Here is a 24,669-nt window from a genome sequence, read left to right as displayed (position 1 = left end):
TCATGTAATGAGAAATGCGAGAAATGCAGGATGTGAAATACTGATTATGATTATGATGGGCGTTTTTTTTCACGGCCTAGTTGCATGCATTGTTATGATGTTGTTAGTATGCTGTCTACTGTCTTTTGATCACTTGAGCACGCACATGGAAAAGGAGGAAGTGAGTCTGGGGACAGGTACGTCCGAGGAAATACCCAGAAGACACAACATATTTTCACAAGCAAAGCCAGTGTGTAAAACAGGTTTTTCACACGTGTCCTCTCTGCCACCTCCCACATACCACACGCTACGGTATAAAGGAGCCTTCACGCTGCAAAACATGAATCATTTCCCGTCATCGTTAATGTGAAAATGCAGCTCTCTCCGTGCCTCTGCGGCCTCCTGGCCCTGGTGATGAGTAGCGTGCTGGACCCCGGGGCCGGCTGCGACTTCGATCGCTCAATCTGTCAAGCTCATCTTCCTGGTGACGTCATCGTTGGCTTGATTACCCCCTCCCACAGTAAGGTGTCTGCTCTTCATCAGAGGACCCGGGGAGAGCCCCTCACCTGCACCGAGTACGTATGAAATGATGAATGAATGAATGAGAGGATGTCAGAGGATTCTTGTGCCAGGCTGATGCTGTGCTGTCTCTAATCCATGCTTGTATCATTATGCACAGGGAACTAGATTATATTGTGTTTTGATGAGTTTGTGGGGAAACATTTCTGCAAAAAAAAACAAACAAAAAAAAAACACTTTTAATTGAACCTGAATGATTTCATCTCATATTCTTTTTTTTCTTCTTTAAAGAATGTCACAATTGATCAACAACTGAAAAAAAAATCTGCCAGCAAAATGACATAATCCCATTTGTTTCCAATGCAGTGTCGCTTGTTTCAGTAATATTTTGGACAGAGACACAATATTAATAATTTTGCCCTTGTGCACCATCACAATGGATTAGAAATGGAGTAATCAAGACGTGATTGAAAATATTGAAAATTATCCTAATAATTATACTTATGTATGTTATGTATAGTTTGTCCTTTTGAGCCTCTGAAAATGGGGTGACAGTGAATAAAACTGACTGTAATTCCTAAACGATTAATCCCTTGTTTTTGTCCACCACTTAAATTAAAGCTGGAAGTCTACACTTCTATCTCATCTTGACTACTCCATTTTCAAATCCTATGTGATGGTGTGCAAGAGCAAAATTATGAATATTGTGTCACTGTCCAAATACCTATGAACCTAACTGTAAATGACAATGTAAACTTTAATTTTTAAAGAGTAATACCATAATTGTAGCTATTTCTTTTCCACAACAGCTGTTTTATTAATTGTAATGTCCTCTCCTGTGGAAGACTGAAGCGTTTCAACAAGAGATGACTGTTTTTGTTGTTTTGTTTTGTTTTTTTTGGGTTTTTTTTTTTCAGTTTTGACGTCTTGCCATTTGTGAGAATCCTGGCTGCCATTCACACCATCGAAGAAATAAACGCAGCTAACGTCCTCCCAGGAGTGCGTCTGGGGTATCTGATGTGTGACACCTGCTCTGACGCGACCAAAGCTCTGCAGAATGTGGAGTACATGCTTTCAGTCAATGGCTCCCTGAACATCCAGTGCAACTACACCGACTTCAGGCCACCGGTGAAGGCCATGCTGGGGGCACGCTTCTCTGAGGTGTCCATCGCTGTGGCCAGGCTGCTGAGCTTGTACATGGTCCCTCAGGTAAGCTGGCTGCACACTACTTTCTGATCAAAAAAACACATTTCACTGTCAACTATTTTGTGAAATAGTAATAGTGAAATTAATGCACTGAAAGATAGTCACATGATCCTTAAGGTAGCTGTGGTGCTTTATATAATAATGAAGATTTAGGTGTGGGTAATGAATAAACTGCATTTGTTAATCTTAACCCTCCAATTATCTTATCTCTAAATTTAACGTCAGGGTTTCTTTTTTCATATTTTAATGACTTTCCTGATTTAATCGGAGGCAGGGCTGGGTGAACAGAAAAACATGATGAAATGTTTTCAATGTCCTGGACACATTTTGTGTGCACTGGTGTTTGTTTGGGGTTAATTTGACCCCCAGGCTATTTTTCTTTCTTTTCTTTTTGTTTTAGTTGTTTGGGATGACACCGAGGAACTATGACATGACATTTATAATCATCAAAAACCTAGAACCAGTCCAGTGTTTTCATGTGAATCATGTTTTTCCAGAGGGAAAAACATGATCCCCAAAACAAGTCTTCATGTGTCTTATCAATAAGACACATGAAGTACCTGACACATAAACGTCGTTTTTATTTTAATCATTTTACTAGAATCATATTCCAGATGTTTAAATTACTGGGGTCAAATTGACCGCACTGATCAAATATATTAGTAAATTTGAAGGTAAGAGGAGGGATAAGGCTTTACTCTCAATGAACAAAAAAAGCAGACTATTAGCAAGTACAACCAGACTCAATGATCAGATTACAAGCTTGTTCCATGTTATTTGGCAGTTCAATTGAAAGGGTCCTTACTGCAATGAATCCTAGGCAATTTTGCATCGGGCAGCTTTAGTCTCACTGAAATTTAAACTGTCTAACTCAAAAATCCAAGCCATACATGATGCCTCCTTTCTGATATATGTACCTTTCATTTCTTTTATATGTACGTTTAATTCCTTATGTCTTTCCATGTGCTATTTCATCCCATCATCAGCTGAGCAGCACGTCATCCTCTCCTGCACTGAGTGATAAGTTGCGCTTCCCAGTTTTCCTGCGCACAGTCCCCAGTGACGTCCACCAGACCAAGGCACTGGCCAAACTCATGAAGCGCTTTGACTGGAACTGGGTGGGTGTTGTGTATGGCGATGATGACTACGGCAAAGCAGCTTTCCAGAGTTTCCTCCAGGACGCTGAGGAAATGGACGTGTGCTTGGAATACCAGGAGATGGTTCCCCACTACCTAGATCACAACCACAGCATGCCTCGCATCAAGCAGGTCGCCAAGAAGATCCGCTCCTCCACAGCCCAAGTGGTGCTGCTCATCCTCAAGCCAGAGCTGGTCGAAGATCTTTTCAAGGAGATGATACTGACCAATACATCGAAAACATGGATCGCCAGTGACGCCTGGTCCAGGAACCGACCTTTGGCCCATATGGATGGCATCAACAGCGTGGGAGACATCTTCGGCTTCACTTTCGTAGCACGCAAGAGTGAATCGTTTGACAATTACTTGAAGAACCTGAACCCATCGCCAGGAGGATACAACCACATCATCGAAGAATACAAGAACCTGAGATTCAACTGCACCCCAGAGTGTTTTTCAAAGGATCCTCCATCCTATTGTCCCTCCCCTGACCTCCTGAAAATAAAATCCCCTGATGCATGCAAGTACGAAGATCCTCAACAAGCCAACGATGACTACCTTGTGACAAGTCTGGACACGAGTGAAACCTACAATCAAAGAGTGGCAGTGTGGGCTGTGGTTTATGCTCTCAAAAACTTACTTCAGTGTAATGACAGCTCTTGTTCTGGAGAGACTAACTTCCCACCATGGAAGGTGAGAACTTACATAACCCAAAATTATTAGCAAGAATGAATAATTTCACTTTTTTGAAAGCATAGTTTGCACATTTTTCCATGTTATCCAGCATGGTGAATGTTTTTAAATTGCAGTTACCAACATTATAAGTAATCAGTATTGCAAGGTTTATAGCAGATCAGTCCTAGATCTTTATTCCCTCCAATTACACATGAATAATAGTCCAGAAGATTATTCATAACTGTAAAAATATTCTGCCAAGCCATTATTAAGTCCAGCTTTGTCCTTTTTTCCTACAGCTTCTTGAAGAACTGAAGAAGGTTCACTTTAAGCTGGACGACCAGGAGTGTTTCTTCAACAAATCTGGTGATTTCGTCAATGGCTATGATCTGATCATGTGGGAAAAGGATGGTGACCACAGAAGCTTCAAAAAGCAAGGAAGATACCACGTCCTTGATGGAAAAATCGAACTCGACGTGGATGTGAGTGAATTCAACTGGCTTTCATCCAGCAACAACACGGTAAGACCACGAGGAGTGTGTAAAGAGAACCACATCCTTGTTTGACATAATCGCCCGAGTGCTAAGATCTTCTGTTATGCCACAACCAGAGTAAAAATCTTATTCTGAGTACATCATCTCTAACATAATAACCCACATCTCCTAATTACATAAATGCACACATTAAAGCATATTATAAAGCAAAATAAGCGCCTATCATTCACAGACGGATTCTCAGCCGAATGTGACAACAATAACAAAAAACAACAACAAAATGTGATATATTTATATATACAGATAAAAGCATGCTTTCACAATATAGACATTACTCACAATATAAAGGAAAGGCTAATCTAAACAGGTGAGTTTTGCACCTTGAAAGAAAAAATACTGACCCCCCCAAATTGCCTTAAATTTGTGTCTGATCAGGTGTAACACTTGGAGAGTCTGGATTATTTAGACCTTAGAGATACCAAATGACTAACGTGAGGTTTTGTTTTCTTTGCTTGCTCGCTCAGATTCCTCAGTCTCGCTGCACAGAGTCCTGCCGCCCCGGCACGGAGAAGAAGATCCTCAACGTGTCCTGCTGTTACACTTGCATGCCCTGTGAGGAGGGGACCTTCGCAGATGAATGGGGTACGTCCCTAGTTTGCCTCAAAATACACACAAGTCTCAAAGTCTTTTGTTTGTAAAGGCCACCGTTTTATCCGGTATAAACGATAACCCCAGTTGTGCTGAGGCAAATCCCAGTAAACGCAGATTAGCACAAATGTTTGTTTGGTGAGCCGTGGCTGTTTGAGTTTGTCATGCAACAGGCCGCTGTAAACCTCTTATATATTGGCTGTATGATTATTTCAGTGTAAGAAAACAAGCTAAATAAAATGAACTTGTTCATGTGGTGGCCCATTGCAGAACAAAGTAAACCATAGATGCCAAAGTGTGCCCATTTATATAAGAATATCACCTTCTTCTGCAGATCTTCATGAATGTAAAAAGTGTCCCAATGACACTTGGTCCCTGGTGGGTTGGACGCAATGCAAGCCGAGAGAGGAGTCCTTCCTGCGGTGGGGCGAGCCTTACCCCATCACTCTGGTGGTGTCTGCAGCCTTTGGCATTTTGCTGTTGCTGGTCATCTTCATTATCTTTTGGGTGTACAGAGAGTCGGCGCCCATGAAACGAGCTGAGGTGACACTGTCCAGTGTGATGATGGCTGGTCTGGCGGTGAGCTTCGCAAGTGTCATATGCTTCATGGGAAAACCAGACGTACACCTGTGCCGGGCCAGGCAGATGATGTATGCCCTGGGCTTCACCCTGTGTGTTTCCTGCATCCTGGTCAAGGCCTTTCGCACATTCCTAGCTTTCCTTCCCTTTGGTCAGCTAACACACAGGGGGCTGGGGAAACTTTACATGCCACCTGTAATCGTCACCGTCCTAACCGCTCTCCAGGGGGTCATCTGTATTCTCTGGCTGATCTTTGATTCCCCTTCCATTGATAACACCCCGCCATCCGCTCAGTCCATGGAGAAAATAATTCAGTGTAACGTGGGACATAGGTACATAGGTTTCGGCATCATGTTGAGCTACATAGCCCTGCTGGCTTTCATCGGCTTCCTCTTGGCCTTCAAAGGCAGGAAGGTTCCCCAGGAGTTCAGTGAAACAGGCTACATTATTTTTAGCATGCTAATGTACCTGTTTGTGTGGGTGTGTTTCATCCCAATCTACATCATCAAGACAGGTGAGGGCCCATACGTGCAGGCGTCGGCCATTCTGGTGTCCAACTATGGTGTCATCTTCTGCCACTTCTTGCCCAAGTGCTATGAGGCACTTTGGGGGTCAAACACCGATACAATTGAGAAGATCCTGAGGAGGTGGCACGCCTTCTCCAGTCCAGGTGCTGCCCCAGAGCCAGAGAAAGACAAAGAAACGCCTCAAATAAGCACGGTCTCACAGGGGATTGGAATGCTTTCTCGGTCAAAAAGGGCAGCGACGGTGGGCGGGAAAGGGAAAGTGAACCCTGTTGGTGCAGAGGAAGTCATAATTTCAATTTCCAATGAGCCAATGAATGCCTGTCCCCTGCCTATGGTGCTACAGACACATGTGAGAAAGAGAATTAGGAGTATGTCCTTGTAACAGTGACGATATAAAAATCTGGGCTGTAAAATGATGAAGGGGGAACGGGAATGATTTGCTATTGCAAGAAAGAATGTAACTTCATTTGTGTCCATTGATATTTTATGTACTCTTGTTTTATTATTTTAATTTGAGATCTTGTAAAAATAAAATTAATGCGTGTGAGAGTATCAAAATATATTTTCTGTTGAAAATATTGTTATATTCTTCAATGTACTGAAGACAAAAGATGAGGTTTCTCTGTATTGTATACAACTAACAATGACAATAAAAAATGCTTTTAAAAATTAACAGTATCTGCATCTTATTTAGAGTATTATTCAAAAGTAACAAGGTTTTAGGTGATGATGTCCCGCAGGCACTTGTATTGTTTAGGCACATTTTGGAGTATGTTTATAATTTAGCAAGGAGGGGTAGCATTATAATAAGCGCTTTTGGAGTTCCTTTTCCAATAAACCTGAGATGGTTTATTGAGAGATTTATTTATTAAAATAAATCTTCACAAAAATAAATCTCATCTTACATTGGCATTTCTCAGAGACATAGCTGCTTATGAAACAGATATATTGTCAACCAAAACCTGTGATTCATTCATGGTGGTGATGGTCTTGGTGGGTCAGCGGGTTGACTAGCTGGGCTGGTACAGATAGTTTGAGCCTGGGAGATTAGCTCGTCTAACAAAGCAACTTATGGTAGTTCATAGAAAAAGCGACAGGAAAAGCGTCTGGGAACAAACAGCACAACATGAGATCAGCGACCTGAGACTGTTACACAATATACCAGCAAATCAGAGCTGATCCACGGCAAGCAGAAGCAGAAGTGCTAGAGTTACTTCTGCTGCCAACACACAACTGCACGATGATGCACGTCTGTTGAAGGAGGGGAACGGCTGATTAGTACGATTGATAACAGAAAGTCATTTCATATTCAGCTCAGTAAGCGTTTAAACTGCAGAGATCCCCATCATCAACCGAACCACCTGGGAGAAGAACTAAAACAATGCTTTGTTTCCTCGACTGTCATTATTTTTAAATAATACAGTCGTTTTATATTATATAGAACATGCAATTGCCTAATTGAATTTTTCATTTTGATTAATTTTGAACGTGTGAAAGGAAAGAAAACATAGAAAGATGAAAAAATTTCACAATGAACAGCTCAGTGTAAGAGAAAGTCAACACACATACATATTCAAACTTATTGAACCCTACTCTTTCACCATCAGTTACTGATTGATCATTTATCAGTTTCCTTTTATTTACACAGCCTAGATATTCTTAACTTTGTTTAAAGAAAAGGTAATTGATAATATCATACATAACCATTTTACTTACATATCTATTATATCCTTGCTAAGTAATCACATTTCTATATATAAATATGTGATATCATGCATATACAATGCATATTCCTACCTCATAATTACACCCACAAACCCATGTCCAACTAGTTAAATAAATACAATTGTTTATTACAATTCTTGTACATATTTTTAAACCAGCCCATGTTTGAGCATTGCTTTCACTCTATCATTAATCTGTTCCATAATTTCACACCACATACTGACACACAAAAACCTCTCATGCTCATTTAAGTCCCCAAACCCATAAATGACCATACAATGTTGTATTTAAAAGTCACACACACACACACACACACACACACACACACACACACACACATACATGGGAACATTGTATTGACCTACAGCCTTTCCCTAATCTTAGCCATAACTAACTTATGCCTAACCCCAACCTTTACCTTACCCCAACCTTTACCTTACCCTAACCTTAACCTAACCCTAACCGTGACCCGTAAGCCAGAATTAGCCTTTTTCCTTTGTGAGGACCCCCCTCCCACACACACACACACACACACACACATACAAACATGGAAATTGATCACAGGGAAAATGAGACGACACACATTGTCTTTGTGAGCAAACACACATCCACAATCACACTTTATTGATGCAAATTGCTTTCCATATGTCTGATAAATTTTAATGTTACTGCTGTCGCAGCCATCGTCATATATACATATATATATATATATATATATATAAAAAAACAACTACACCAAAATAACCTAAATAAATCATCATATTGAGCAGATAGCAGATCGGCGTCAGGTTAAGCTCCTTCTGTTTCCACTCAGCCAGCAGCATGGCAGATATCTACTACCTCCTGTGGTACACCTGGCTCTGGCTGGCAGGGATTTAAGAGCTATACGTAATGCCTTTAGCAGGTAGTTAGGCTCAGGCTTTCTGTGCTACTATCTGACAGTCAGGTAAGGAAGGGTTACAGTAAAAAGAATAAAGAGAAAAACTGATTTAGTCAGGGTCAAGGCTTCAACTTTTTTTTTTTCAGCAATGGCACACTGACACAGTTAACCTGCAGTGACTGAAATGAGCATTTTCACTCACCTGCCAACCAGTTTATCTACATGTATCTCTTACTATATTTATCTGCTTGTCTACACAACGTTCCGGTTTTTGCATGTATATAGAAGCAGGTACCGTGCATGAACTTTAAACTTGCATTGAAACAGAAGCCAGAATACAGGAAAGCAATTTGAAGCATAGTTTCAACGCTTGAGAACACGCTAAGGCCATAAAATGAGCAGAACTGAGGCATGTTTTTGTCTAAAAAGTTACCGGCCACTGTGTCTATCATCTTTATTTATTTATCTCTTCTCGCATTTGGAACTTAATTTCTGGCTCTGGTTACATGTTTTCACACCTGAGATTTTAGCAGTAAGTGTTCACACCCTCAACCTAAACCTATAAGGCCAGTCACAATACCTTTTCTGACTTTTTTTTTTTAATCTTGCCCCTGACAAATGCCCCATATAATTTGCCTCAAGGGGCTTCACTGCAATACAACATCTTCTGTCCGTAAACCCTCACATTGGATGAGGAACAATTTGAAAAAAGGGAGAAAAAACAGGAAGAATCCCTCCCCAGGACAGATCAGACGTGCAGTAAGCATTTTCAGAAAATAAAAACTAAACTAAATGAGTAAACCCACTTTAAAACAAATTAAAACTAAAATTAAATTGAGAACAAAAGGTCAAAATGAGGTAAAAAATAAAAACTAATGAAATATGCAATGCTATTATAACCTTGGTTCCCCCTTGGTCATGGTGTGAGTTATGATGAAACCCAGGTGGATATTAAAAATTTCTCAGGGGTCGTCTGACATATCAGCATAAACATTGAGGAGATAAAGGCCAGGGTGAGGATGAATTATTTCTGACTGAACAGGGGCAAAACCGAGGCTGAGGCTTTGATGGCTGGAACATCCCTTTTCCTAAATTAGTCATCAATCTGGGCGTTAGGCTTGACTGACTTGACGTGACTTTTTATGATCACAAAAGATGCCTGCGCAAAACCTCCTCTTATCATCACAAAAACATCTCTGAACTTTGCCCCAATTTGTCAGGGTAAATGAAAAGTGCAGCAAACAAATGCATTGATAATAATGATTAAATTGCTATCATGATAAATGATTGTTCTTCTTATTATTGATGTTTTGTCATGATGTCTGTCATACTGATAGTCATGCAAAATGAGTCAGTTCAGCGTTCAATGCACAGCTGCAGCTCTTTTTTTGGCCTTGACAAACTGCGGGAGAAATGGAGCGCTGCTGAATGATGCTGGTCACGTTGACAACATCAGCTGGTGACCTCTCTGAACCCCATAAGTGTTCGGATGGCTTATGTGTGTATTTACAGTACAATAACAAACTAGCCTCCTGAAAGAATTGTAATCTGCTTATCAGGATACACCGAAAGAAGAAGTTTTGAATGTTTTATCTTGATCCGAGACAATCTGTTATGGAATGCAGTGAGATATCAGTGACGTCGATCACGGCTATCAGTGAAACCCGTCAGGCTTTTGACAAGAAACAAGATGGGAATTTACAGTGAACATGATCATTTGAAATTCCCAGCTTCCACTTTTTTTTTTGTCTAAGTTCATGGCGTACCTATCTACATGTAGGTCCAGTAATGTGACTGTCAGCACATGTATGGGGAAAACTGTTACTAGGTATGTGTGCAAGGGAGAAAGAGAAAGAGAGATTGGTGTTTGAGGTGTGCACTTTATTATTAATGTTTTATTTTTTGTTGTTTTTTGTTTTTTTCAGAAAGGGATTTAACACAATGTTGTAGCAATTCTTAATAGAACCTTGGAAACAAACCAAGCCAAATAAAGGTGGGTATTCATGAACATCTTGTAACAGTCCTTAAAATATAGCATTGTTTATCCCTCATGTTAACTTAAGTTGGCTGTAAACTTTCATAACAACTGCACAGTGGATGAAGCTAAAAACACCACCTGACAAACTGGGCTCTGATTACCCTGATGCGCTTAAAGTCTTACTTGTACATGCACGCATTTGTATGTGTGTGTGTGTACGTGTGTGTGTGGTGATTCACTTAGCGTGACCATCTGTGTGTGCTGAAGTAGGGAGAGGGAAGAAACCCCCAATCCGTCTTATCCTCTCAGCTCCTCGCTGTCACAAGCTCTGTTAGGTAGACAGGACACTCGGCAGGTTGCAGAGGACCACAAAACGCTCCGGAGAAAGCACAAAGAGAGAGGAAAAAAATATAAATGTACACCAACAACCAAGGATAGGCTGGTGTTCAAGCGGCAAAAGCCTTCCTGGAGGATTTTAAAAGAACTCTGCCTATCTAACCACTCAGGTAATCAAGGAGATCTTTGAGAAGACGCAGGTAACGCGACCTATGGATTCACACTTCAAACTTTCTTTGAAAAGGTTTTTGGTTTGCCTCTTCAATCAAAGTTCTTCAGACAGTTTTTAAGCTTTCTGTTAATACATTTAATTGTAAAAATGGGCTGTTCTCCATCCAAGGGAAAGTTGTTTGGAGGATTAGATGGTACTGGGACTAAAAATGCTTTGTTGGATGGAAATGCCAATGGTGACTGTAAACCTGTAGAAAACAACCAATGCTTGAAGACTAATGAGGCAGAAAAGGAGCTTTTATTATCCAACAAAGATGAAACTCCAGGAGTGGATAAGAGGTCTCAGAAGGCCTCTGACACGACCACCGCTAAAAGCTCAGAGGGCATTAACAAAACAGAAATGAATGTGAAAAACCAAGAAAGAGGCATTGAGGTCACACAAATAGATAAGATGAAAAAGGTGGAGAAAAGAAAGAAAACTAAAGGCCTAGAAAAGAGAAGGCGACTAGACAAGCAAAGAAACTCCTCCGTCATCCAGATGAAGGTGGATTTTCCGCCACACATGGTGAGAGCTCACCAGGCAGCCTATGCCTATCTGAACCCAAACATTTCCAAATATGAAACCCTGCTGGGCCTGCTAGACCAGGCTGCACAGACTCAGCTGTCCCTCCAGCCCATGATGTCAGGTCTAGTGTTGCGCTTCGAGGAGATCAACCAGGCCTTGGAGGAGATGGCTGAAGAGGGGGAGCTGATGTTGAAGGAGCATGGGGAATACATGGCCTGGCCCTCTGGGATGTTGGGCCAATCTGCTATGTTGGCAAAACCTACCATCGATGCAGCCAACGCCCCTGATCCACCTCCGGACCTGTTACAGCAACTTCTCCAGCATTCCACAGAAAAGATGAGGCTGGTGGGGAGCTCTGCCCAAGGAGTGGGTGACACTACCCTGGAGGAGGCAGTGGAATGCTTTGCCTCCCTGTCCAAGCTGCTGGCTCAGAGGCTACAGGCCAAGCAGGCCGTAGAGCGGCGAATGGTTCAGGTGCTAGCTCAGGTGGAGAGGGCAGTCATGAAGAAGTCCAACCCTGAGGATTCGGCACTGCACAGTGAGGACAGCGGTATAGGGGGAGAGAATGAGTCCCTGGCCGGCTCTGAGAGGCACCGCCGCCATCGTGGCAGCGCCGGATCAGGAAGTTGTGGGTCTGGGGGCAACATTCGCTCAACATATGACATTCCCCACAATCATTTTGCCAGCCGGGTAGGCCTTAATGAAGGTGAGGAGGATGACGAGGAAGAGGACGATGATGAAGATGAAGAGGATGGAGAGGATGAATATGACTGGCCAATGAGGAAAAGATCAAATTCATCCCCACCAGATCCCAGTCAACCGCTTCTCCAGACGGGAGCAAAGCGTAAGAGTGAAGTTAAACTGAAACGACCAATGACTGCTGCCACCTCAACCAAACCAGAATATTCGTCCTCCACTGGTTATGTAAACATACTAGAGCTGCAAAAGAGCCAGCAGGTCCTGGATCAGCGAATTCAAAAGATGCAAGAAAACTGGGGAAACAGGGAGTTAGCAGGGCCTCATTATAATCTGTACAGAGGTGGACTGAGAAGACATTCTTTAAGTGGGTCAGGAGCTGGCAGATGTGCACAGAAAAGGCCCTTGAAGACAAATCAGCCCCCTTGTTCCTCACCCATGTTGGAACCCCAGCCACCTGGACGTCACTCTGTCAGAAAGCTGATAAACACCTTCAGTCATGGGGTCGATGGCAGACCAGGCCAGAGCCTCGCTAATATACCACCTCATATCAGAAGGCCCAGGAGAAGTGGACAAACTGTATTACCTGACATAGGAAATAGCGCTGAAGGGTCTTTGGTCATCAACGGCAACAATAACAACAACAGTTGGCCCGATGGCAGGGATGAGCTGGACGTAGACAGCCTCCCACCTCCACCTCCAGAGGTTCTAATGGACAACTCCTTCCAGAGTACCGAAGACATGACAGAAGATGAGGAAGAGGCCCAAGAGACCTCAGTTCGGGGTCGGCCTATGATAAACCAAAGGACTGCAGTCTCCCAGCGCCTGAGGACATATGTGCATAATGTGACGGTGCTGCCAAGCCGACCTAGCATAACACAAAGATCGACTGGTATTTCACCCGCCCGTCCAATCAGGCAGGATGCTGTCATGGGGATGCAGCCAGGACAGTACGTAGAGCAGCAACTAGAAACTGAGCTTGATCTGGAAAAGGACAAATCTACGACTCTGTACCAACAGGCGCGGAAGATCATTCATCTGCAAAATGCAACAGAATCCACCATCAAGAGAAATCAAGCAGGGCAGCCAGTCAGAGGCGAGAGGCAGGGAAGCACTGAGATTTATGAGGCTGAGATGTCCTCCTGCAGTCTTCCTGTGATAGCACCACCTGTCTCTAGAGTCCGCCTACCACCATCCTGTCCCTCTGTGCACCACAGATTCCCAAGCCCTCCTGTGTTCAGACCTCAGCCCCCCTCGAGGCCCCCATCTCGGTCAGGCTCACCAAGGGACTTCACACGGCCAAGGGGGAACAGTGCTACAGAAATCATTCCCTCTGTGTCCTTTTCTGATGCCCGTTCAGTCTTCTGCCGTAATGACCAACAAAATTCCCAGGTCTGGAACAGTCCCATTCTTCCCAGGGGCAGACTGCCCTCAAGAGCAACAGACAACTCCACCAGACGCACCCAGTCAGAGCAGAGGCCTTGTTCTTCCTCCCACCCAGAGGTTCCCAAAGATGGCGGCGCAAGATCCACTCAAGTCAAGGGGAGTGAGGCTCCTGGCAGTGCCATTACAAAAAGGTAAATCTTAAAAGTCTGGGGTCTGGGTAAAGCCTGATGGTCTTTTTAGACAGTGCTCTGCTGACAGTGCAAAGCAATCATATTTCATCCTGTCATATTTTGGAAACATGCACTGCAGATTTTCCAGTTTAATTTCTCAGTAACAATTATTTGGAGTTGACAAGTGTTGACTGGAGAGCTGTTTTCCCACTCATGGAGCTGATATGACTCTGAGGCTGGTACCAAAACTATCAAAAGTGATTTTTACACTTCAAGAGTTAAAGTAACACTGGCGATTTTGCTTTTTGCCATAGGTACCATACAGACAAAACTTTGGCACACTGAACCATGCTCATTCTTTCTGCTCTTTGTCTAAAATACCTTCATCATGCCATGGTTTGCCATATGGGCAACTAATCCAAAGCTATTACCTAAATTGCAGAAAGGACACTGAATGATTACAGCAGTAGCCCTCAAATAATGTTTGAAAGTCTTTTTAAGGTCATGTGCTTTGAGTTCAAACAGATGGCTTCTGATTCAATCAGCTGCCTGTCAGGCTTTGGCCATCTGCACACCCTGCAGAGAACCAAGAGATCTGATCGCACTATACCTTGTTTGTCTACCTGGAGTAGATGTCCTACTTGATATGTAAAGTACTATTTATACTGTGTCCTACAAACACCTAGTGTGATAAATAACAGACATCTTTAGGTGACTTTTGATGTTACCTTCTATTCCCTCCACAGTTAGATTTGTTGTTCTGTTTTGCGAGAGTCACAAAATGAGACACAGTTAAACTACAGGCTGAAACACATGTTTGTCACATTATGGACTAATGTTTGCACTATACACCCAAATCTCACTGTCTTCTACTGTCTTCTTATATTGTTATCATATTGTCACTTAAAAATTGACATGCCATAAAATAATCTTCATGGGAAACTGGCATTGTGCTAAATACTTTAATAAAACAGCACAATAAAGAAACAGCACAAGACAATAGGCACATGTATCTCAACACAGTGATTTACAGTAAGGGAAGCTACTCCATCCGGGAAGCATACTTTAGACTTGTTTTAGGTGATGGGAACTAGTTTGTTTTACAAAGTAATTGATGCGTTTTAAGATTAGGTAGGTAGTGTGAGATTGTGTTCAGTGATTGTTTTGACATGAGCTGTCATGTCACAACATTCATAGGCAAGTTGGTTGACATACCTTTAAAGTGACGATGAGCCACTGAGATTAACTTGGAATAGACCAGAGGAGCACATTAATTCAAGAGGACTACACATCTAAATACACAAATGCCTCAAAACTACCATTGCAAATTATTTTTCAAGCAAAATTCTTGAATTATCTTATTATGGTTACATATATGATTGAATTTTATTTCATTTCAGCAAATATGTTAGGGCTCATTTGTGACGTTACCAAAAAATAAAAAATAAAAACTCAACAGGTGTGAAAGGCATGTGAATTAAATTCTTTAAATTCTTTCTGACAAAGCATTTACACCATCATAGGACATTAAAACTCACCACAAAGACTCACTAATGAAATTCTTGTGCTGCTTCAATCAGGATGTCATCCACCACACCTACGCAGTGGAAGGGAAACACTGGGTTACAATACACCTTTAAATGAAGATTTACGACACTAATGACGTAACTCAAGAAAGTAAAGAGATAAATCATAAATAAGTGTGCAAAGAAAATCAAATTTCATTGCTGGATGTTGTGTAGCTGTGGTCAAAGAGGAACCAGTGAACAACATGACTGGCTGAAATCTAGGCCCTGAAGAATAGAGGATCAGTATTTTTCAAACCGTATTAAAAATTGGGGGGCACATCTATGTTCTTGGGGCGCTATATTTCCTCAGTGTTATTTTTTTCATGCATCGTTTACCAACACCACTTGAGATCAGAATCAGAATCAGAAATACTTTACTGATCCCTGCGGGGGCATTGGGTAATGAGAAAAACAAAAAATATGTGCATTAGAAATTTGTTTTAAATGCATTAGTCCCACAAAATATTACAACAATATTACAATACGATATTTACTGAACATGTTCTGTCAGATTATGGTGTTTTTGGAAAAGGTTGGAATAATTATGGACCCTGGGGCCCTGGGAACATGGGGTGGACCTCATTAAAATGCCACTTCCGTATTATCCATAAGGGTACCTTGCACAATTTCACTGCAAGGTTTTCTGAGAAACTTACCACTGTGCTGCAGCTTCTTGTTAGCCTTCAACTCTGTCCATTAAAGCAACCGTTTTGGTAATGGTAGACTCTCACTACAGTCAAATATGTCTTAAAACTTTCCGGATTTTGCAAACGGTGCTTTCTTGTTTTCAAAGTTCAAGTTTTCGAGCCCAAACACAATTGCCCCGGTGGACTGTGTTGAAACCAACAATCTGAGTGATAGGTTTCTCATAAGTAGGCCTAATTCTGGCAGTCAGGTTGTGCTTTGTACAATTAGAATTGATGGGAAATAATGTTTTGATACAGCCTGGACTAAAAAACTACAAAACCTATCCTTTTGAGAGCCTGATATATTGTCAAACCAACTTATTTATCAGTCTAAGCCTTCATGTAGCACCTTTTCAAGTTTATGGCCCTGAACGTTTTCATTTTTCAAGAGATTAAGACAGGAGAATTATCTGATTTGCTATTCTCAACAAGTGTTTGGACAGCCTCAGCATAAGCTTTTTTAAACAGCCTTTAACTCTAATTCAAACCTACAGCCGAAGCCCACAGTTGTATGTTATCAGCTCAACCGCTTGCACCTGGATTGGCCACCTGGTCTAATCCAGTATGGATTAGGCCTCCTACCCCACTCTGCATGACTGTGCCTGGGTAAACTCCTCAGCCTGCTGCCCCACATAATCCACTCATGCACTAAAACTTGTTTTCTCCTCCTCCCCTGCTCTCCCATAGGCCGGCCAGCCCTCTGATGACAGAAAACAACATCCAATGAGATTCAAGTGCCGCTGCAACGAGAGCCTAAAACCTCGGCCCGAGCAGGCCAGGGTTTGAAGAGTGAATGATGGAGTGGGAAAGGAGTGTAGCAAGAGATTATGGATTAGCAGGACTTTAAAGGCTAAGCCCCTTTCTCTTTCCTTTCCCTTCCAGAAGAGGGGTGTATTCCAAGACTGTGGGTTAGATCCATTTATATTCACTGTAACATTTATAATAAAAGTCAAACTGAACACTGAACATTACTCTGTGATTGACTTTGTAGTGTCTTTCAAATTATTGTCATAATTTGGCTGTGTCAGTTATTAGGAGGGGATACTAAATCTGAACTCAATGTTGAATCGATATTGTGTGGTAAATTCTGTGCTGTTTAAGGTTTTGCATAATCACCTGGATGTACACACATCTCTTGTTTTGTATCTGTTCTACTATTTGGACAGTTTGTATTAGCTTCACATATGTGTGTGTATGTGGTCAATGTTTTTTTTTTTCTACCTCAGCCAGGTCTGAATAAAAGACTTGTACAAACAAAATCAGTCGTGTGTTTTATCAAAGGAGAAGAAAAAAGAGAAGAAAAAGAGGAAGAAGAGGAAGAAGAACGTGCAAGCATCACTTGTTCACCACAAGAAGCATTATATTTCATGATGCAATTACTCAGTAAGATAAATTATCAAGATTCCAGATTTTTCGACATTTCCAGACTGGGTGACAGCTGTCTTCGGCTAAATGTTGCTTCAGGGTTTAAAAGTGAGCAATCAGTAGATGCCTTGGTCTTAGAATATGTCTTCTGTGGTAAAAGACAAAAATAAAGCATTATCTTTTTTCTAAAGCATGTTTTTGATACATACATATGTTAATGCATTGTTCGAATATGTATTGATGTATTTTCTGCTCAGTCTCAATCTGGGATCCACATAATTTAATAATAATTTGTTTTTCCCCAAATCATGGAGCAATAGAGATCATTTCAACCCATATATATATATATATATATATATATATACACTACTCACAAAAAGTTAGGGATATTCGGCTTTCGGGTGAAATTTCAGGATGAACCTAAAATGCATTATAACCTTTACAGGTGAACTTAATGTGACCTTCTGTAAACTTTTGAATGCACATGTCCAACTGTTCAATGTTTCAGTATTTTTTGCACAAGTTGCTGTTCTCTAACAAGGAGTTTAACGGCAAAATTCACATCAGGTGTTTGATGCTCCAGCTCATCGAGGTCGTATCATTAGGGAACGGCTGCTGGAGACTGGGGTACCTCAAATGGAGTGGCCTGCACTTTCTCAGACCTGAATCCCATAGAAAACCTATGGGATCAGCTGAGTCGCCGTGTAGAGGCTCGGAGCTCTGTACCCCAGAACCTCAATGACCTGAGGGCCGCCCTTCAAGAAGAGTGGGATGCCATGCCTCAGCAGACAATAAGTCGACTTGTGAACAGCATGAGACGTCGTTGTCAAGCTGTAATTGATGCTCAAGGGCACATGACAAGTTATTGACACTGACATTTTTTGTTGTGGTATATCCACCACTGTTGTTGGCTTTTGTTTCAAGAAATTGTTTGAGATGAGGAAATCACCAGTGTATGCTTCTACTTAAATGCCCTACTTTCATGATATAATATCACTGTAGCGTGAACATTTTACATTTTCCATAAATTTCACCCAAAAGCCAAATATCCCTAACTTTTTGTGAGTAGTGTATATATATATATATATAAGAGCTACAGGGAAGATGTTAAACTGAAATGATCTCTATTGCTCCATGATTTGGGGAAAAACAAATTACTTCCACAAGGGGTCCAATGGCAATAATTCAAATGAAGTCCAATGAACAGGCTTTAATTTACAATATAATCATAAGCAGACTCACTGCAGAATCTCATGCTCTTATTTGATGGGCTGAGAAAAAAAATAACTTGTGTGAATCCAATAATGGAGCCTCCTGGACTGTTAATTACAGGTACAGAGTTACGAGCTGTTATCTGGGTGAAGAAAAGATTATGACTAGAAAAATGGAGGAGGATAACACTATCAGCTAGATCCTAATTAACCTGCGCACTACTGTCTTCTCAGAAAAAAGGATGCTGTAGTATTTTGTGTGATTACATGCCTTGGGCCTTCATGTTGCAATGCTGCCATCTACTGGCTGATATTTGTCACTTCACATAGATCCTGAACATTACAATAAACTACAGCCTAGTACTGCCAGTCTTTTATCTACTATCGCAGGTAAAGACCCTTATTTTGTTTCCTCTTTATCACAAACCGTACTGTTTTTAAACCTTTTTACTTTACTTTTAACTGTTTCAAGAGTTTTTTTTTTTGACTCTGTCCAATGCCACAACCACATTCTAGATATCTAGCTTTTTCAGATATTAAGATTTGTTTACTGTTTAAGATAAGTAAATAACCCATGTATATATAGTATGTACATCATCCCACAGTAAACCATTCCTTCATGTTTATCTCTTTCCACTTAAGATAGCTCTTCTTCTCCATCGGTTCCCCTGACTGTATCTACCTTTAACTGTTACTCTACACAACAAAGTGAAAAACAAAAAGGATCTGCGACAGGATTTTGTCATGAGAGGTATGTTTTTTTATTGATCCTCAGGTAAGCGGAGTGCAAGAAATAAATATTGATCCCATGAACATAAAATCTAAATCCCACCGAGGCAGGGGACATTTGAACCGGCACAGACAGATTTAATTTTTACAACCAGCACACACACACACCGGTCTGGTTCTGAAACGTAGGTAAACAGCTGTGGCAGTGGAGCTAGTCCTTCTTCTGGGGGTACGCTGCCATGACCAGCTCATACACGACATATCCAGCTCCTGCAAGCAAAGCACAACAGGTCTGAATTTAGTGACATGAGGATAAATGTTCAGACAGGGCTGCTACGGGTGCTGGGCTGAACCGACAGCTCTTTGACACCAAGGCACTTTGACTTGCTGATGAAAGAGCTACAGCAGGGAAACAAGCTACACACTGTATCCTATCAGCATTTTTTTTCTCCATACTTTTCCAAGACCTTTTGTCTTTTACCAAACTTGAAGACCTGAAAACAATCAAATTCTTTATCCATACCTTTGGAGGATTTCCAGACATATGTATGAACTCTGACATATGCCTTCAGCTGTGTAAAAATCTTGGACAGTGCCTGGAAAATGTCATTCTGGCCAGATTTGTCATTTACGTTTAGGGCAGAGCCAAAATATAACAATACAACTGATAATCGTTTATTTTTTGCAATACTGTATCGCTTATTTAGCCCCATGCATCGCTGGGTATCCTTAATGCACTTCATTTGTGCTGTTATGACACATACATTGCAATGCATGACAATGTTTGGTGATATGCACTGGATCATGAAGGCCTTGCCAATGTAAATACTCAGCTGTATTTGTTTCAAAATGAAAAAAAAAAAAAAAACAACCTCCTTTTGACACAAATTCAAACCAGAAATCAGTGTGTTTGATCAGACACTGATCACAGTTTGTGGGTGGTGTGTGGGTGTGTCAGGGCTGCAGACGGGAGCGGGGACATCCAGTAAAAGGAGGGGATACTTACCCAGGACGGTGAGGGCCATCGTTGTTCTGTACAGCAGAGCATCGCTGCCGCCTCCTTTTAAGTGAACTGGCATCCCGTTGTCCTCCTGTAGCGAAAAAAAAAATCAGGGCTGTAATAGTTACACTGGCGTTATCACATTACATACATTTAAATATTACTTCAATACCACTGTGACAAATCAAATTTGAGGCTAGATTTGATCAACTTCTGCTACTTGGATCAAATTTTTTAAAAAGGAAGAGGACTGAACTGAACAGCAGGTGTTTGATCCATGTCTGTCGCTGATGAAACAAAACCCCTCCACTTTCACACAAAACTCAAATTCCAAGACTTTACAGTTACTTCAAAGATCCCATATGATCAAATCTATTCACTCAAAATCGGCACGACACCCTGGTGCCGGGACAAACATGGATCTGATTCACTTTCAGAGACGAGACAGATCAACCACTGACAGACATCAACACCTCTGAGTTGAACAGCTTTGTGATAGCTTTTCCACAGAGGCAGCACTGCACAGTATGCTTCAACATTTTGACTTATTTGTTTTGTTATAAGATCCAAATGTAGAACTGAATAGTCCTCAAGTTAATTAATTCAATGAGGCCAGTGTTAAATTTATGGTACTTAGTTCACATTTTGCTTTTATCTAAAATAAAACTGGAAATAGTCTGCATGGGCGCTATTTCTGGTTTTATTTCAACTAAAAGCACAATGTGAGGAGAGATATTCTTCTGTTTAGCAGGTGCTCAGCACTGCCCCCGATGGCCAAAAGGCTGCACTGTCTGCACTCTTCTTTCGGTCTCACAGCAGTCAGTGGCCATAGTTCAGCTTTCTCTGTAGACTTTGGTAAAATCCAGCTTCAGTGTGATACCAGAACACTATCAGTATTTTTACATATTAAAACTTGTTGTTAAGTGTTAAATCCAAAATGCTGGGATTGTGAGACAAAACCGTAAACCTGTCAAAAAACACATTACACATCTGCAATAGGCAGCTAGCATCGTCAGGATAGACCTCTCAACTTCTTAAAGGGTGAATTAGCCAGTGAGCCAATTCCCAAAAAGTCAATTTGGTCCATTAAGGGCTTCAGCTTATATGCAGGACTCGGTCAATGCAACTCTTCATTAAAAAAATAAATAATTAAAAAATACAGCCACATGACTAGTTTGTGTAGCCTACATGCAAATTTAGCAGATCACCACTTATACACAACATCTCCATTTATAAAAAGAGTCATTTTACTGGCTAAATGGTGAAAGCAGAAGCTAAATCTTAGAGTTTTGTCATGATCACGATCACATTTCCTGCGCTGGCCACCAACCACTCACACAAGCTTTTACTGCAACAAAAAAAAGTGTTTCCTCTGATCAAGGAATCAAGCTGTTTTCACCACAAGCTGAACTGAATGCTTGAGAGTTAATGCACTCTGAGTCAGACACACAACGTGCAGCATTAGTAATCCACCCGGTTAGATGTCGACCACTTATCTTGGAAGTCAGAATGACAGTAACTGAGGTTCAGGCTTCATCCAGTGCTATAAAAATGGCAAGGTGGACCGTTCAGTTTGAGTTATGATCATATAATACAGAGGTTTGTATACGGTGTACTGTTAAGGGCTGTCAGGCTCTATTTTACAGGGGTGGAAAAAAAAATTGATTCAGTGACATATGTTCAATTTTTATATGATTATGTTGACCCTAAACTGATATGCTGCCCATATGATAGACATATTTTTTTATTTAATTCAAAGTGGAACAACACTGCCTCTTCAAACGCAACAGATGGTGGAGTGCTCTGATCATACAGACAGACTTAGCCAAAAAAAAAAAAAAAAAAAACAGCTTGATGCTGCTCCTCCACACTTTAAATAAAAAATCTGGAGGACCTTTGGCTTTAATCTTTTAGAAGATAAAGCTGAATTAGACTGAATTATGTGCTGTATTAAAGTCAAGTTTTGTGGTAATACGACCATCCTGCAGTCCATGTTGCTCATATCAGTTTCAGTTTACCCAGGAAAAAACACGGCACGCTTCATTTTTCCTGCTCGGTTTCTAGGTTGCAATAAATGTCAAAAGCTCAAAATAAATTTGACTGACAGGCTCATGATGACTGTCTCAGGATGTAAAATTCAGGCTGCAACTGACAAATATTCTGACTGCCAGTTCATCTTTCAACTATTTTTTTTTTTCAATTAGTCATTTCATCTATCAAATTACATGTTAAGACTAATGACAAATGCCTATCAGAGAGAACTGTCTTCATATTGTTCATACAGTCTGATCAGTGGCATTTATTTTCATTTTTTTAATCTATTTTTGTTCCTAACTTCGTGCATACAGACAACTCAGGTGTGCAGAAGCTGATTTTACTCACTGTATAATATTAAACTGATAAAAACAAGTGATTCTAATAGTGCTTACTTGTGAAGCTACAACCAACAAAAGGCATGTTCATTTAATAAATGACCTAAATGATTCATTATCAAATTATGATTGACTAATTTCATGTCAATCAACTAAATGATTCTCACTGTTGCAGCTCTAGCCTGGTGTTTAAAAATATATGCAAAACAACCAGGTCATCACATCAAACAGCAATACATACAGAACTACATATAAATATGGAATCGGCACCCAAATATCATGAATCGCACCTTATGAGGGGTGTGTGCTGATTCCCATCCTTCACCATTTTATGAAACTCTATCCCAGACGGCAGCATAAATACACTACTCACAAAAAGTTAGGGATATTTGGCTTTTGGGTGAAATTTATGGAAAATGGAAAAAGTTCATGATATATTGATATTATATCATGAAAGTAGGGCATTTAAGTAGAAGCATACACTGGTGATTTCCTCATCTCAAACAATTTCTTGAAACAAAAGCCAACAACAGTGGTGGATATACCACAACAAAAAATGTCAGTGTCAATAACTTGTCATGTGCCCTTGAGCATCAATTACAGCTTGACAACGACGTCTCATGCTGTTCACAAGTCGACTTATTGTCTGCTGAGGCATGGCATCCCACTCTTCTTGAAGGGCGGCCCTCAGGACATTGAGGTTCTGGGGTACAGAGCTCCGAGCCTCTACACGGCCACTCAGCTGATCCCATAGGTTTTCTATGGGATGCAGGTCTGGAGAAAGTGCAGGCCACTCCATCTGAGGTACCCCAGTCTCCAGCAGCCGTTCCCTAATGATACGACCTCGATGAGCTGGAGCATCAAACACCTGATGTGAATTTTGCTGTTAAACTCCTAGTTAGAGAACAGCAACTTGTGCAAAAAGTACTGAAACACTGAACAGTTGGACATGTGCATTCAAAAGTTTACAGAAGGTCACATTAAGTTCACCTGGAAAGGTTAGAATGCATTTTATGTTCATCCTGAAATTTCACCCGAAAGCCGAATATCCCTAACTTTTTGTGAGTAGTGTACATATGAGGACATGTATGGTGTTTCTGATTCAAATTGGAATACAGGAGGACTGTGGGGGTGAAAACAATGACTGAAAAAGTCTCTCTCTCACTGGAATAATGAAATTACAGTTCCACTAATCCTCATTTCGCTAAGCTCTGAGACTTCAGTGTGTTCAGATGTGCAGTGGAAATGTAGGTCAGGCTCCATTTCCTCCCTCAGTTAGTCAGACACCGGGTGACAGGACGTGGTCTCCTCCTGTGGGGGACCTGGGGACTATTTTCTCTCCTCCTCCTCCGCGCCGCTTTACCTGAAACGCCCTCTGTTTCTCCGGGACTTTGTTCTCGAGCCGGCGGCGGGCGGCGCTGGAGATGCTCCGCCGCGACACCTGCTGGAGCGCCTGGCGAACAGCAGGGAGAGGGAAAACACATCTTAACACACAGGATAGAGAATTAACGAGGCCCTTTTGAGTTAATTCAGTGCTAATTAGCCGGCTGAGTGGAAGCGTTAATATTTAAATCCGGCTAGCGTCACAGCCAAGCTAAAGCTAGCCCGTTTAAGCGTCTATCTGTGGAGCGACGTCCTGCCTGTGACCCCTAACGGTTCACAACGGCTCGGTCCTCAAGCGCAACTCAAAACGGACATTCACGCCAACAACGAGGATAAATTAAATTAAATATTAGCAGCTTATCTTACAAGTATGTGCCTGTACATCCTCGCTGTCCGGGCAAATCTAACCGCCGCACAAGGACACCGGAAAACTTCGCTTCCGCTTTCTTCCGCCTGTTTCTTCTTCTGTACGTGAATTCACAGATTAGCGTCGTCTCAGGCCACTCGCTGCCCCCTACAGGGCAGGGTCTTCATAGCACTGTACCTAAAAATAGACAAACTACTCTGGCTATCTTGCAGTTATTATAGTTTTGCATTTTTTTCATGAGTTTTTTATATTCATTTCTTTTTTTTAATTTGTGCTTTCAATTCAGTAAAATTTCAGTTAGTTTCCAGAGTGGGTTTG

General features: G+C 41.3%; 3 protein-coding genes across 3 annotated transcripts; 2 read left to right on the top strand and 1 right to left on the bottom strand.

Annotated features, from left to right (window-relative positions):
- Positions 1 to 346: 346 nt before the first annotated feature.
- olfcb1 (olfactory receptor C family, b1) lies at positions 347 to 6,426 on the top strand. Its single transcript, XM_030047123.1, has 6 exons — positions 347 to 554; positions 1,416 to 1,707; positions 2,691 to 3,533; positions 3,815 to 4,036; positions 4,534 to 4,651; positions 4,992 to 6,426. Exons 1-6 carry the CDS (start codon positions 352 to 354, stop codon positions 6,143 to 6,145), a joined length of 2,832 nt encoding a protein of 943 aa, XP_029902983.1. The 5' UTR covers positions 347 to 351; the 3' UTR covers positions 6,146 to 6,426.
- A 4,162-nt stretch (positions 6,427 to 10,588) lies between these two features.
- pcare2 (photoreceptor cilium actin regulator 2) lies at positions 10,589 to 17,183 on the top strand. The gene is made up of 2 exons (XM_030047124.1): positions 10,589 to 13,691; positions 16,612 to 17,183. Exons 1-2 carry the CDS (start codon positions 11,002 to 11,004, stop codon positions 16,649 to 16,651), a joined length of 2,730 nt encoding a protein of 909 aa, XP_029902984.1. The 5' UTR covers positions 10,589 to 11,001; the 3' UTR covers positions 16,652 to 17,183.
- Positions 17,184 to 19,241: 2,058 nt separating this feature from the next.
- LOC115356126 (cytochrome c oxidase subunit 7A2, mitochondrial) lies at positions 19,242 to 24,510 on the bottom strand. The gene is made up of 4 exons (XM_030047150.1): positions 24,351 to 24,510; positions 23,965 to 24,054; positions 20,236 to 20,320; positions 19,242 to 19,499 (listed from the first exon to the last, which is right to left on the bottom strand). The coding sequence occupies exons 1-4, from the start codon at positions 24,366 to 24,368 to the stop codon at positions 19,441 to 19,443; spliced, it is 252 nt and encodes an 83-aa protein (XP_029903010.1). The 5' UTR covers positions 24,369 to 24,510; the 3' UTR covers positions 19,242 to 19,440.
- Between the last annotated feature and the right edge of the window lie 159 nt (positions 24,511 to 24,669).

The sequence above is a fragment of the Myripristis murdjan genome, chromosome 24 (genome assembly GCF_902150065.1).
Source record: "Myripristis murdjan chromosome 24, fMyrMur1.1, whole genome shotgun sequence".
NCBI lineage: Eukaryota > Metazoa > Chordata > Actinopteri > Holocentriformes > Holocentridae > Myripristis > Myripristis murdjan.
Note: the sequence above shows the minus strand (reverse complement) of the source record. Positions and strands in the feature narration are given on the sequence as shown.